The sequence below is a fragment of the Oncorhynchus kisutch genome, unplaced genomic scaffold (genome assembly GCF_002021735.2).
Source record: "Oncorhynchus kisutch isolate 150728-3 unplaced genomic scaffold, Okis_V2 Okis06b-Okis10b_hom, whole genome shotgun sequence".
Taxonomy (NCBI): Eukaryota; Metazoa; Chordata; class Actinopteri; order Salmoniformes; family Salmonidae; genus Oncorhynchus; species Oncorhynchus kisutch.
This window is the reverse complement of record NW_022261983.1, coordinates 15,768,681-15,782,723: the sequence shown is the minus strand read 5'-3', so window position 1 is coordinate 15,782,723 and position 14,043 is coordinate 15,768,681. Positions and strand designations below refer to the sequence as shown.

General features: G+C 41.0%; 1 protein-coding gene across 3 annotated transcripts; it reads left to right on the top strand.

Annotated features, from left to right (window-relative positions):
- The first annotated feature begins 804 nt into the window (after positions 1 to 804).
- LOC109876376 (mpv17-like protein) lies at positions 805 to 13,365 on the top strand. 3 transcript variants are annotated; one of them, XR_004206816.1, is made up of 5 exons: positions 805 to 2,045; positions 2,375 to 2,445; positions 7,164 to 7,193; positions 11,298 to 12,511; positions 12,631 to 13,365. XR_004206816.1 is itself a non-coding variant. In XM_031813943.1 (4 exons), exons 1-4 carry the CDS (start codon positions 1,724 to 1,726, stop codon positions 11,529 to 11,531), a joined length of 657 nt encoding a protein of 218 aa, XP_031669803.1. In that variant the 5' UTR covers positions 805 to 1,723; the 3' UTR covers positions 11,532 to 13,365. The 3 variants fall into 3 exon arrangements, 1 of the variants encoding a protein (XP_031669803.1); XR_004206815.1 differs by having other exon boundaries at positions 11,298 to 12,540; positions 12,586 to 13,365; XM_031813943.1 differs by having other exon boundaries at positions 11,298 to 13,365.
- Positions 13,366 to 14,043: the final 678 nt, after the last annotated feature.

The following is a 14,043-nucleotide window of genomic DNA, read 5'->3' as shown; positions in this document are numbered from 1 at the left end:
GAAATGGCTCTCTGTCTGTATACCGTTTCAAGAGCATCCCCTAGTGGTGATAGACAGAAATGGCTCTATGTCTGTATACAGGTTCAAGAGCACCCCCTAGTGGTGATAGACAGAAATGGCTCTCTGTCTGTATTTATTTATTTTATTTATTTATTTTACCTTTATTTAACCAGGTAGGCAAGTTGAGAACAAGTTCTCATTTACAATTGCGACCTGGCCAAGATAAAGCATAGCAGTTCGACAGATACGACACAGAGTTACACATGGAGTAAAACAAACATACAGTCAATAATACAGTATAAACAAGTCTATATACAATGTATACCAACTGTATACCGTTTCAAGACCACCTATCGATGATAGGTCGGCAAAAGACATTGTATTTATTTGAGCTCTTAAGGTTTTATAAATCAAACTGTTGTCAAAACTTGTCATCATTGGTTAAAGCATTTCAGGCAGAAAACCTCTTAGAAAACAACAACTTGGTATGCTTATCTAATCAGAATAATATAGAAGGTGGTTTTACATGTTGATTGCTCTGTGTGAGTGTTCTATGTGTGCGCGCGATAGAGAGATTTGAAGTGTATCTATTCCTTTGGAACTTTTGTGAGTGTAATGATTACTTTTCATTTTTCATTGTTTATTTCACTTGTATTTATTATCCCTTTCACTTGCTTTGGCAATGTAAATATATGTTTCCGATGCAAAACATCTGAGAGAGAGAGAGGGGTAAAGGGAGGGGTAGAGGTAGAGAGAACAAGCTGTGCGTAAAAGTAACCGCCGGCCACCATACATGCGTGTAAAAGTGAAGTACAGTGCTCGCAGCTTCACAGATTAACAACACATTTGATTGGTTTAAAATCGGCATGCCCACTACTCTAAAAACTAACAGGGGTCATTGTGATTTGTGGAGTTGTTGAAGCGCGCTATACATCTGAGCGCCTCACGGGACAATCCTCTAGATTAGCGGTTGACGCAGAGGATGGATTTCGTAGATAGCAACCTGATACTGTACCGTACTGGTCCGTATACAGGGACGGGATGATCTAGAATGGACGAATGAAATGCTTTAAATGTAACCTATTTCGATACTCTTCCTTTTATCAAATTAGTCCGTCGTTATAAGGATAGAATGTGTGTAGTCCTAATCTTTAAATAGGCTAGATGAGCTATGACGGGAGAGCTAAATATGGACCATTCCTGTTTCGATTCCAAAATGAAGAGACCCAACGGAATGGTGGCAGATTTGGTGCGTTACAACACGGTCTCGTGGGACGTTTGTGATGGAGCCGTTTAACTTTCTCACTAAAACAAGCAGATGTAAGAATGCGTGTAACGGTACTTTAATGGTTGGAAGTAACATCTAAACCTTTTGGCTAAAATGAATGTATTGTCGGGTTCTGCTTGCTCACTAACATCAGATAATAATCTCAGGTATACAAGCGTAGACTACATTTAGCTGGCATGCCAAGTGTGTGAATAGGAGGAACTTTAGAATATCTATCCCGCCATTGTGCCCTTGGGTAGGGCACTTAACCTATAACCTGCTCCAGGGCCGCTGTTCTGCCACTGACCGACCGGTGCCTCTCTCAACGTGTGTGTTTCTTCACCTAGGAGGGTTTGGAAAGGCAGAAGACAACTTTACTTTTGAAGTTTCACCCAGCAATGGACTACACGATTATATTCTACTCTGTTCTGTTGTCGTAGAACACCGCAGTTCAAAATGAACGTGTTGAAAATGAGGAAAGCCGTATTTAAAGAAGCGGTTAAACGCTTTCCATGGCTTGCCAACGTTACTCTGTATGGCTGCCTGTTTGCCGGCGGCGACTTTGTTCATCAGATGATCGCACAAAGAGAAGAGATGGACTGGAAACACACCAGAAATGTTGCCATAGTGGCCATCAGCTTCCATGGAAACTTTAATTATTTCTGGTTGCGGGCTTTGGAAAGCCGTTTCCCGGGAAAATCTCCCGGAATGCTCTTCCGCAAACTGCTTCTGGACCAAAGTGTTGCATCACCCTTGGCAACGAGTGTCTTCTACACAGGTAACGTGCATTTTAATGTGGGAAGTTTAATTGAAGTGTATCTATTGTAGCCTACAACAATTTTCTAATGTGTCCTACATAGAATAACCTTATATAGAGAAACAGACCAACGCGTCATGTCCATTGGGTAATAGGCCTAGGTTAGGCTACTCTCCTATAGCCTAACCTTGGATGTGTGTATTTGTAAATGCTGAACGTGATGAACGGACAGTGCTCTAACGTGTACTCGTTCAAAAGGTCGTGTGCGAAATGCACGAGGTTTGAGTGATGCGTGAAATGGGCACAAGTGTGACCTACAGTTTGTACTCTCTCGCCGTCTTCATGTGCAGGAGTGAGTTTCTTGGAGAATAAAGACGACGTCTTCGAGGACTGGAGAGAAAAGTTCCTCAACACGTACAAGGTAAGATGAAATCAGAACGAACCGGAACCGGCCGAGAGGCCGGCCGGCCCACGCATACAGGCAGAGAAGGAAAGTCACCTTCCGCCCGCCTGGTGTGAGCTCACCCCCGATTAACCCAGATTATGGCACCGCTTTTGCGCAGCAATGGGCACGCGGCCAGGGATACGGCAATGCATGACTATTACTGCCAGTCCAGCCCAACTCTTCCAGGCCCAACAACCTTTGTAAAATAATACTGAGATCTGGGTAGAACATATTCCCCCCATTGAAATCAAATGAAAGGGCAGTGTAGAACGTTAGAGGGTCTGAGTGGTAGATCTATAGATCTGGACATATAGAGAGGGGTGCTGCTGGAAGAAGTCCCATTGGTCTGAGTGGTAGATCTATAGATCTGGACATATAGAGAGGGATGCTGCTGGAAGAAGTCTCTGATTGTTATATGAGTGGTAGATCTATAGATCTGGACATATAGAGAGGGATGCTGCTGGAAGAAGTCTCTGATTGTTATATGAGTGGTAGATCTATAGATCTGGACATATAGAGAGGGATGCTGCTGGATGAAGTCTCTGATTGTTATATGAGTGGTAGATATATAGATCTGGACATATAGAGAGGGATGCTGCTGGAAGAAGTCTCTGATTGTTATATGAGTGGTAGATCTATAGATCTAGACATATAGAGAGGGATGCTGCTGGAAGAAGTCTCTGATTGTAATATGAGTGGTAGATCTATAGATCTGGACATATAGAGAGGGATGCTGCTGGAAGAGGTCTCTGATTGTAATATGAGTGGTAGATCTATAGATCTGGACATATAGAGAGGGATGCTGCTGGAAGAAGTCTCTGATTGTTTTATGAGTGGTAGATCTATAGATCTGGACATATAGAGAGGGATGCTGCTGGAAGAAGTCTCTGATTGTTTTATGAGTGGTAGATATATAGATCTGGACATATAGAGAGGGATGCTGCTGGAAGAAGTCTCTGATTGTAATATGAGTGGTAGATCTATAGATCTGGACATATAGAGAGGGATGCTGCTGGAAGAAGTCTCTGATTGTAATATGAGTGGTAGATCTATAGATCTGGACATATAGAGAGGGATGCTGCTGGAAGAAGTCTCTGATTGTAATATGAGTGGTAGATCTATAGATCTGGACATATAGAGAGGGATGCTGCTGGATGAAGTCTCTGATTGTAATATGAGTGGTAGATCTATAGATCTGGACATATAGAGAGGGATGCTGCTGGATGAAGTCTCTGATTGTAATATGAGTGGTAGATCTATAGATCTGGACATATAGAGAGGGATGCTGCTGGATGAAGTCTCTGATTGTAATATGAGTGGTAGATCTATAGATCTGGACATATAGAGAGGGATGCTGCTGGAAGAAGTCTCTGATTGTTATATGAGTGGTAGATCTATAGATCTGGACATATAGAGAGGGATGCTGCTGGAAGAAGTCTCTGATTGTTATATGAGTGGTAGATCTATAGATCTGGACATATAGAGAGGGATGCTGCTGGAAGAAGTCTCTGATTGTTATATGAGTGGTAGATATATAGATCTGGACATATAGAGAGGGATGCTGCTGGAAGAAGTCTCTGATTGTTATATGAGTGGTAGATCTATAGATCTAGACATATAGAGAGGGATGCTGCTGGAAGAAGTCTCTGATTGTAATATGAGTGGTAGATCTATAGATCTGGACATATAGAGAGGGATGCTGCTGGAAGAAGTCTCTGATTGTTATATGAGTGGTAGATATATAGATCTGGACATATAGAGAGGGATGCTGCTGGAATTAGTCTCTGATTGTTTTATGAGTGGTAGATCTATAGATCTGGACATATAGAGAGGGATGCTGCTGGAAGAAGTCTCTGATTGTTATATGAGTGGTAGATCTATAGATCTGGACATATAGAGAGGGATGCTGCTGGATGAAGTCTCTGATTGTAATATGAGTGGTAGATCTATAGATCTGGACATATAGAGAGGGATGCTGCTGGAAGAAGTCTCTGATTGTAATATGAGTGGTAGATCTATAGATCTGGACATATAGAGAGGGATGCTGCTGGAAGAAGTCTCTGATTGTAATATGAGTGGTAGATCTATAGATCTGGACATATAGAGAGGGATGCTGCTGGATGAAGTCTCTGATTGTAATATGAGTGGTAGATCTATAGATCTGGACATATAGAGAGGGATGCTGCTGGATGAAGTCTCTGATTGTAATATGAGTGGTAGATCTATAGATCTGGACATATAGAGAGGGATGCTGCTGGATGAAGTCTCTGATTGTAATATGAGTGGTAGATCTATAGATCTGGACATATAGAGAGGGATGCTGCTGGAAGAAGTCTCTGATTGTAATATGAGTGGTAGATCTATAGATCTGGACATATAGAGAGGGATGCTGCTGGATGAAGTCTCTGATTGTAATATGAGTGGTAGATCTATAGATCTGGACATATAGAGAGGGATGCTGCTGGAAGAAGTCTCTGATTGTAATATGAGTGGTAGATCTATAGATCTGGACATATAGAGAGGGATGCTGCTGGATGAAGTCTCTGATTGTAATATGAGTGGTAGATCTATAGATCTGGACATATAGAGAGGGATGCTGCTGGAAGAAGTCTCTGATTGTAATATGAGTGGTAGATCTATAGATCTGGACATATAGAGAGGGATGCTGCTGGAAGAAGTCTCTGATTGTTATATGAGTGGTAGATCTATAGATCTAGACATATAGAGAGGGATGCTGCTGGAAGAAGTCTCTGATTGTAATATGAGTGGTAGATCTATAGATCTGGACATATAGAGAGGGATGCTGCTGGAAGAGGTCTCTGATTGTAATATGAGTGGTAGATCTATAGATCTGGACATATAGAGAGGGATGCTGCTGGAAGAAGTCTCTGATTGTTTTATGAGTGGTAGATCTATAGATCTGGACATATAGAGAGGGATGCTGCTGGAAGAAGTCTCTGATTGTTTTATGAGTGGTAGATATATAGATCTGGACATATAGAGAGGGATGCTGCTGGAAGAAGTCTCTGATTGTAATATGAGTGGTAGATCTATAGATCTGGACATATAGAGAGGGATGCTGCTGGAAGAAGTCTCTGATTGTAATATGAGTGGTAGATCTATAGATCTGGACATATAGAGAGGGATGCTGCTGGAAGAAGTCTCTGATTGTAATATGAGTGGTAGATCTATAGATCTGGACATATAGAGAGGGATGCTGCTGGAAGAAGTCTCTGATTGTAATATGAGTGGTAGATCTATAGATCTATACATATAGAGAGGGATGCTGCTGGAAGAAGTCCCATTGGTCTGAGTGGTAGATCTATAGATCTGGACATATAGAGAGGAGTGGTAGATCTATAGATCTGGACATATAGAGAGGAGTGGTAGATCTATAGATCTATACATATAGAGAGGGATGGTAGATCTATAGATCTGGACATATAGAGAGGAGTGGTAGATCTATAGATCTATACATATAGAGAGGGATGGTAGATCTATAGATCTATACATATAGAGAGGGATGGTAGATCTATAGATCTGGACATATAGAGAGGAGTGGTAGATCTATAGATCTAGACATATAGAGAGGAGTGGTAGATCTATAGATCTATATATAGAGAGGGATGGTAGATCTATAGATCTGGACATATAGAGAGGGATGGTAGATCTATAGATCTGGACATATAGAGAGGGATGGTAGATCTATAGATCTGGACATATAGAGAGGGATGGTAGATCTATAGATCTGGACATATAGAGAGGGATGGTAGATCTATAGATCTGGACATATAGAGAGGGATGGTAGATCTATAGATCTGGACATATAGAGAGGGATGGTAGATCTATAGATCTGGACATATAGAGAGGGATGGTAGATCTATAGATCTGGACATATAGAGAGGGATGGTAGATCAAGCTTTATTTAAATTGCTTTGTTATCACAGTCTCACAATCCACTTTATGAAGGAAATACAAACAGAGAGATGAACTGAACAGACAGACAGACAGACAGACAGACAGACAGACAGGAAGGAAGGAAGGAAGGAAGACAGACAGACAGACAGACAGGAAGGAAGGAAGGAAGGAAGGAAGGAAGACAGACAGACAGACAGACAGACAGACAGACAGGAAGGAAGGAAGGAAGGAAGGAAGACAGACAGACAGACAGACAGACAGACAGACAGACAGGAAGGAAGGAAGGAAGGAAGACAGACAGACAGACAGACAGACAGACAGACAGACAGACAGACAGACAGACAGACAGACAGACAGACAGACAGACAGACAGACAGACAGACAGGAAGGAAGGAAGGAAGGAAGGAAGGAAGGAAGGAAGGAAGGAAGGAAGGAAGGAAGGAAGGAAGGAAGGAAGACAGGCAGGCAGGCAGGCAGGCAGGCAGGCAGGCAGACAGACAGACCAGACCAGACCAGACCAGACCAGACCAGACCAGACCAGACCAGACCAGACCAGACCAGACCAGACCAGACCAGACCAGACCAGACCAGACCAGACCAGACCAGACCAGACCAGACCAGACCAGACCAGACCAGACCAGATCAGATCAGATCAGATCAGATCAGACCTGCTAGTCAGTTTATGATGTGAAGGATCTGTGCAGGATGGAGCTCTTGGAATACTGTATGAGACTTGGTTGATTATTAACATGTGTCTTGGTCTCTTTTAATTTCAGACTGGACTCATGTACTGGCCTTTCATGCAGGTAAATGATAAGGATGCTATTGACAGACAGTGTATCACTGTCCTGTAAATATCCCAGTGTATTGATGATAAACTATATTGTGTGAAGACATAACATCATGCTCTGAAATGTCCCCACCAACTAATACACATGCAACGGAATTTACTATAAACATCAGGTTGACCCTGTGCTGTGTCAATACAGTAATGTCACACACACACACACACACACACACACACACACACACACACACACACACACACACACACACACACACACACACACACACACACACACACACACACACACACACACACACACACACACACACAGTTCTATTTCAGTATGATGGTTTATTTACTGTTAGAGAGAACCACCTTCTTCTGCGGAAGTGATGATCTGATGTCATAATAGGGTGCTGGAATTGTTTCCGTTTGTGCTGTTCTAATAACTAATGTCTGTGTTCTAATAACTAATGTCTGTGTTCTAATAACTAATGTCTGTGTTCTAATAACTAATGTCTGTGTTCTAATAACTAATGTCTGTGTTCTAATAACTAATGTCTGTGTTCTAGTCATGTGCTGTTCTAATAACTAATGTCTGTGTTCTATTCATGTGCTGTTCTAATAACTAATGTCTGTGTTCTAGTCATATGCTGTAATAACTAATGTCTGTGTTCTAATAACTAATGTCTGTGTTCTAGTCATGTGCTGTTCTAATAACTAATGTCTGTGTTCTATTCATGTGCTATTCTAATAACTAATGTCTGTGTTCTAGTCATGTGCTGTTCTAATAACTAATGTCTGTGTTCTAGTCATGTGCTGTTCTAATAACTAATGTCTGTGTTCTATTCATGTGCTGTTCTAATAACTAATGTCTGTGTTCTATTCATGTGCTATTCTAATAACTAATGTCTGTGTTCTAGTCATGTGCTGTTCTAATAACTAATGTCTGTGTTCTATTCATGTGCTATTCTAATAACTTATGTCTGTATTCTATTCATGTGCTATTCTAATAACTAATGTCTGTGTTCTAATAACTAATGTCTGTGTTCTAGTCATGTGCTGTTCTAATAACTAATGTCTGTGTTCTATTCATGTGCTATTCTAATAACTAATGTCTGTGTTCTAGTCATGTGCTGTAATAACTAATGTCTGTGTTCTAGTCATGTGCTGTTCTAATAACTAATGTCTGTGTGCTAGTCATGTGCTGTTCTAATAACTAATGTCTGTGTTCTAGTCATGTGCTGTTCTAATAACTAATGTCTGTGTTCTATTCATGTGCTGTTCTAATAACTAATGTCTGTGTTCTATTCATGTGCTGTTCTAATAACTAATGTCTGTGTTCTAATAACTAATGTCTGTGTTCTAATAACTAATGTCTGTGTTCTATTCATGTGCTGTAATAACTAATGTCTGTGTTCTATTCATGTGCTGTTCTAATAACTAATGTCTGTGTTCTATTCATGTGCTGTTCTAATAACTAATGTCTGTGTTCTAATAACTAATGTCTGTGTTCTATTCATGTGCTGTTCTAATAACTAATGTCTGTGTTCTATTCATGTGCTGTTCTAATAACTAATGTCTGTGTTCTAATAACTAATGTCTGTGTTCTATTCATGTGCTGTTCTAATAACTAATGTCTGTGTTCTAGTCATGTGCTGTTCTAATAACTAATGTCTGTGTTCTAGTCATGTGCTGTTCTAATAACTAATGTCTGTGTTCTATTCATGTGCTGTTCTAATAACTAATGTCTGTGTTCTAATAACTAATGTCTGTGTTCTATTCATGTGCTGTTCTAATAACTAATGTCTGTGTTCTAATAACTAATGTCTGTGTTCTATTCATGTGCTGTTCTAATAACTAATGTCTGTGTTCTAGTCATGTGCTGTTCTAATAACTAATGTCTGTGTTCTAGTCATGTGCTGTTCTAATAACTAATGTCTGTGTTCTATTCATGTGCTGTTCTAATAATGAATGTCTGTGTTCTATTCATGTGCTGTTCTAATAACTAATGTCTGTGTTCTAATAACTAATGTCTGTGTTCTAATAACTAATGTCTGTGTTCTAATAACTAATGTCTGTGTTCTAATAACTAATGTCTGTGTTCTAATAACTAATGTCTGTGTTCTAGTCATGTGCTGTTCTAATAACTAATGTCTGTGTTCTATTCATGTGCTGTTCTAATAACTAATGTCTGTGTTCTAGTCATGTGCTGTAATAACTAATGTATGTGTTCTAATAACTAATGTCTGTGTTCTAGTCATGTGCTGTTCTAATAACTAATGTCTGTGTTCTATTCATGTGCTATTCTAATAACTAATGTCTGTGTTCTAGTCATGTGCTGTTCTAATAACTAATGTCTGTGTTCTAGTCATGTGCTGTTCTAATAACTAATGTCTGTGTTCTATTCATGTGCTGTTCTAATAACTAATGTCTGTGTTCTATTCATGTGCTATTCTAATAACTAATGTCTGTGTTCTAGTCATGTGCTGTTCTAATAACTAATGTCTGTGTTCTATTCATGTGCTATTCTAATAACTAATGTCTGTATTCTATTCATGTGCTATTCTAATAACTAATGTCTGTGTTCTAATAACTAATGTCTGTGTTCTAGTCATGTGCTGTTCTAATAACTAATGTCTGTGTTCTATTCATGTGCTATTCTAATAACTAATGTCTGTGTTCTAGTCGTGTGCTGTAATAACTAATGTCTGTGTTCTAGTCATGTGCTGTTCTAATAACTAATGTCTGTGTTCTAGTCATGTGCTGTTCTAATAACTAATGTCTGTGTTCTAGTCATGTGCTGTTCTAATAACTAATGTCTGTGTTCTATTCATGTGCTGTTCTAATAACTAATGTCTGTGTTCTATTCATGTGCTGTTCTAATAACTAATGTCTGTGTTCTAATAACTAATGTCTGTGTTCTAATAACTAATGTCTGTGTTCTATTCATGTGCTGTAATAACTAATGTCTGTGTTCTATTCATGTGCTGTTCTAATAACTAATGTCTGTGTTCTATTCATGTGCTGTTCTAATAACTAATGTCTGTGTTCTAATAACTAATGTCTGTGTTCTATTCATGTGCTGTTCTAATAACTAATGTCTGTGTTCTATTCATGTGCTGTTCTAATAACTAATGTCTGTGTTCTAATAACTAATGTCTGTGTTCTATTCATGTGCTGTAATAACTAATGTCTGTGTTCTAATAACTAATGTCTGTGTTCTAGTCATGTGCTGTAATAACTAATGTCTGTGTTCTAGTCATGTGCTGTTCTAATAACTAATGTATGTGTTCTAGTCATGTGCTGTTCTAATAACTAATGTCTGTGTTCTATTCATGTGCTGTTCTAATAACTAATGTCTGTGTTCTAGTCATGTGCTGTTCTAATAACTAATGTCTGTGTTCTAGTCATGTGCTGTAATAACTAATGTCTGTGTTCTAGTCATGTGCTGTTCTAATAACTAATGTCTGTGTTCATGCAAGTGACTGACTGAATGAATCCTCACTATCTTTAGCTGCAAATTTGTCAGTACGCCCAGACATTTGTTTTGAGAACGGAAGATATCTCCGTTTCAAGGTATCAGCTTAGAGAGAAGAAGCCTCGTGAGGTGTTGGTCTGTCACATGTTATGAACCAGTATTGGTCTGTCAGTCAGTGGTGCAGTGTGCTGTAATACGATACTAGTGTTCTTTTCTGAGGCACTTCAAACTGACACCTGTTTTTATCTCCCCCTTCCTCTCTCCCTCCCTCTTCTACCCTCTTCACCCTCTCCCTCTGCTTCTCCCTCCCTCTTCTACCCTCTTCACCCTCTCCCTCCCTCTTCACCCCTACCTCTGCTTCTCCCTCCCTCTTCACCCCCTCCCTCTCCCTCCCTCTTCACCCTCTCCCTCTGCTTCTCCCTCCCTCTTCACCCCCTCCCTCTGCTTCACCCTCTCCCTCCCTCTTCTACCCTCTTCACCCCTACCTCTGCTTCTCCCTCCCTCTTCACCCCCCTCACTCTCCCTCCCTCTTCACCCCTACCTCTGCTTCTCCCTCCCTCTTCACCCCCTCCCTCTCTGTCCCCCTCCCCCACTCACTCACCCTCCCTTCCTCCCCCACTCACTCTCACCCTCCCTCCCCAGTTCCTAAACTTCATCCTGATGCCTCTGTACCTGAGGACAGTCTTCATGGGCTGCTGTGCGTTCCTGTGGGCCACCTTCCTGTGTTTCTCCCGGCAGAGTGGGGACGGTACGGCCAGCGTGGCCCTCGCCTTCGTCCTGTATCCCAAACAGAGGCTGCAGGCTGCCCGGGAGGCCCACCTCGCCCGCAAGAAACAGAAAGAAGAGGAGGAACAGCAGCAGAGCACTGGCAACTAAATTAATTGGTTCAATGAGATTCGATTCAATTCAGGAAACAGAAAACAGAAGAGGACCAGAGCACTGACAACTGAATGAATTGATTCAATGAGATTCGATTCAATTCAGGGAACAGAAAACAGAAGAGGACCTGAGCACTGAGAACTGAATTGGTTCAATGAGATTCGATTCAATTCAGGGAACAGTAAACAGAAGAGGACCTGAGCACTGAGAACTGAACTGAATTGGTTCAATGAGATTCGATTCAATTCAGGGAACAGTAAACAGAAGAGGACCTGAGCACTGAGAACTGAACTGAATTGGTTCAATGAGATTCGATTCAATTCAGGGAACAGTAAACAGAAGAGGACCTGAGCACTGAGAACTGAACTGCTAAAATGTTATTTCAATTGAATTTCAACAAAACGTTGTTATATCTCCCTGTCTTCAAGGGCAACAAGACAAGGAACGAGGGCATGGTTAGAGGGTGAGAACACAACGTCATCATGTGAGGCCAGGGCAGGCTCTCACACCTTACAAAAAACACACAAAAACACATAGTGAGAAATGAATCAGTTGGATTGAATGTAACTTTATTGATATCTTCAGGGGCAAGGAGGAGTGAAAATAACTTTATTGATATCCTCAGGGGCAAGGAGGAGTGAAAATAACTTTATTGATATCCTTAGGGGCAAGGAGGAGTGAATATAACTTGATTGAATATAACTTTATTGATATCCTCAGGGGCAAGGAGGAGTGAATATAACTTTATTGATATCCTCAGGGGCAAGGAGGAGTAACTGTACAGACTGTACAGGTGTAGAAGTGCAATACATTACGTGAAACAGAACAAGTCACTCTGAGATACATGGACGTCCCCTGAAGTTGTTTGGAAGACAAACATGTTGGGTGGATGAGAGAGAGAGAAGGTGTTAGATGTTGTGATTTACAGGGATGTTCCTCAGGGAGAGGAGATGTTAGATGTTCCTAAGGGAGAGGAGGTGTTAGATGTTGTGATTTACAGGGAGAGGTGTTAGATGTTGTGATTTGCAGGGATGTTCCTCTGGGAGAGGAGGTGTTAGATGTTGTGATTTGCAGGGATGTTCCTCGGGGAGAGGAGGTGTTAGATGTTGTGATTTGCAGGGATGTTCCTCAGGGAGAGGAGGTGTTAGATGTTGTGATTTGTAGAGAGGTTCTTCAGGGAGAGGAGGTGTTAGATGTTGTGATTTGCAGGGATGTTCCTCAGGGAGAGGAGGTGTTAGATGTTGTGATTTGCAGGGATGTTCCTCAGGGAGAGGAGGTGTTAGATGTTGTGATTTGCAGGGATGTTCCTCGGGGAGAGGAGGTGTTAGATGTTGTGATTTGCAGGGATGTTCCTCGGGGAGAGGAGGTGTTAGATGTTGTGATTTGCAGGGATGTTCCTCAGGGAGAGGAGGTGTTAGATGTTGTGATTTGCAGGGATGTTCCTCAGGGAGAGGAGGTGTTAGATGTTGTGATTTGCAGGGATGTTCCTCTGGGAGAGGAGGTGTTAGATGTTGTGATTTGCAGGGATGTTCCTCGGGGAGAGGAGGTGTTAGATGTTGTGATTTGCAGGGATGTTCCTCGGGGAGAGGAGGTGTTAGATTCTTCAGGGTGTGTATTTGATCATGTATATATGTCAAATGTGTTTATTCTATGCTCTCAATTTCTATGTCCCATCGGTTGTGCCTTCTGTTGGTAACAAGAGCCCTTCATGTTCTGCTCTAGATTTAGTTAGTTCTTACTCAGAGAAACTGTGTGTGTTTTTGTGTGTGTGTGTGTGTGTGTGTGTGTGTGTATATATATATATTTATACAGTACCAGTCAAAAGTTTGGACACACCTATTCATTCAAGGGTTTTTCTTTATTTTTACTATTTTCTACATTGTAGAATAATAGTGATGACATCAAAACTATGAAATGACACATATGGAATCATGTAGTAACCAAAAAAAAGTGTTAAAGAAATCTAAATATATTTAATATTTTTGATTCTTCAAAGTAGCTACCCTTTGCCTTGATGACAGCTTTGCACACTCTTGACATTCTCTCAACCAGCTTCACCTGGAATGCTTTTCCAACTGTCTTGAAGGAGTTCCCACATTTGCTGAGCACTTGTTGGCTCCTTTCCTTCACTCTGCTGTCCAACTCATCCCAAACCACCTCAATTGGGTTGAGATTGGATTATTGTGGAGGCCAGGTCATCTGATGCAGCACTCCATCACGCTCCTTCTTGGTCAAATAGCCCTTACACAGCCTGGAGGTGTGTTGGGTCATTGTCCTGTTGAAAAACAAAATTATAGTCCCACTAAGCGCAAACCAGATGGGATGGCGTATCGCTGCAGAATGCTGTGGTAGCCATGCTGGTTACGTGTGCCTTTAAATCACTGTCGTTTCTCTTTGCTTATTTGAGCTGTTCTTGCCATAATATGGACTTGGTCTTTTACCAAAAAGGGCTATCTTCTGTATAGAAGATGTAGAAATTCCACAAATGAACTTTTAACAAGGCACACCT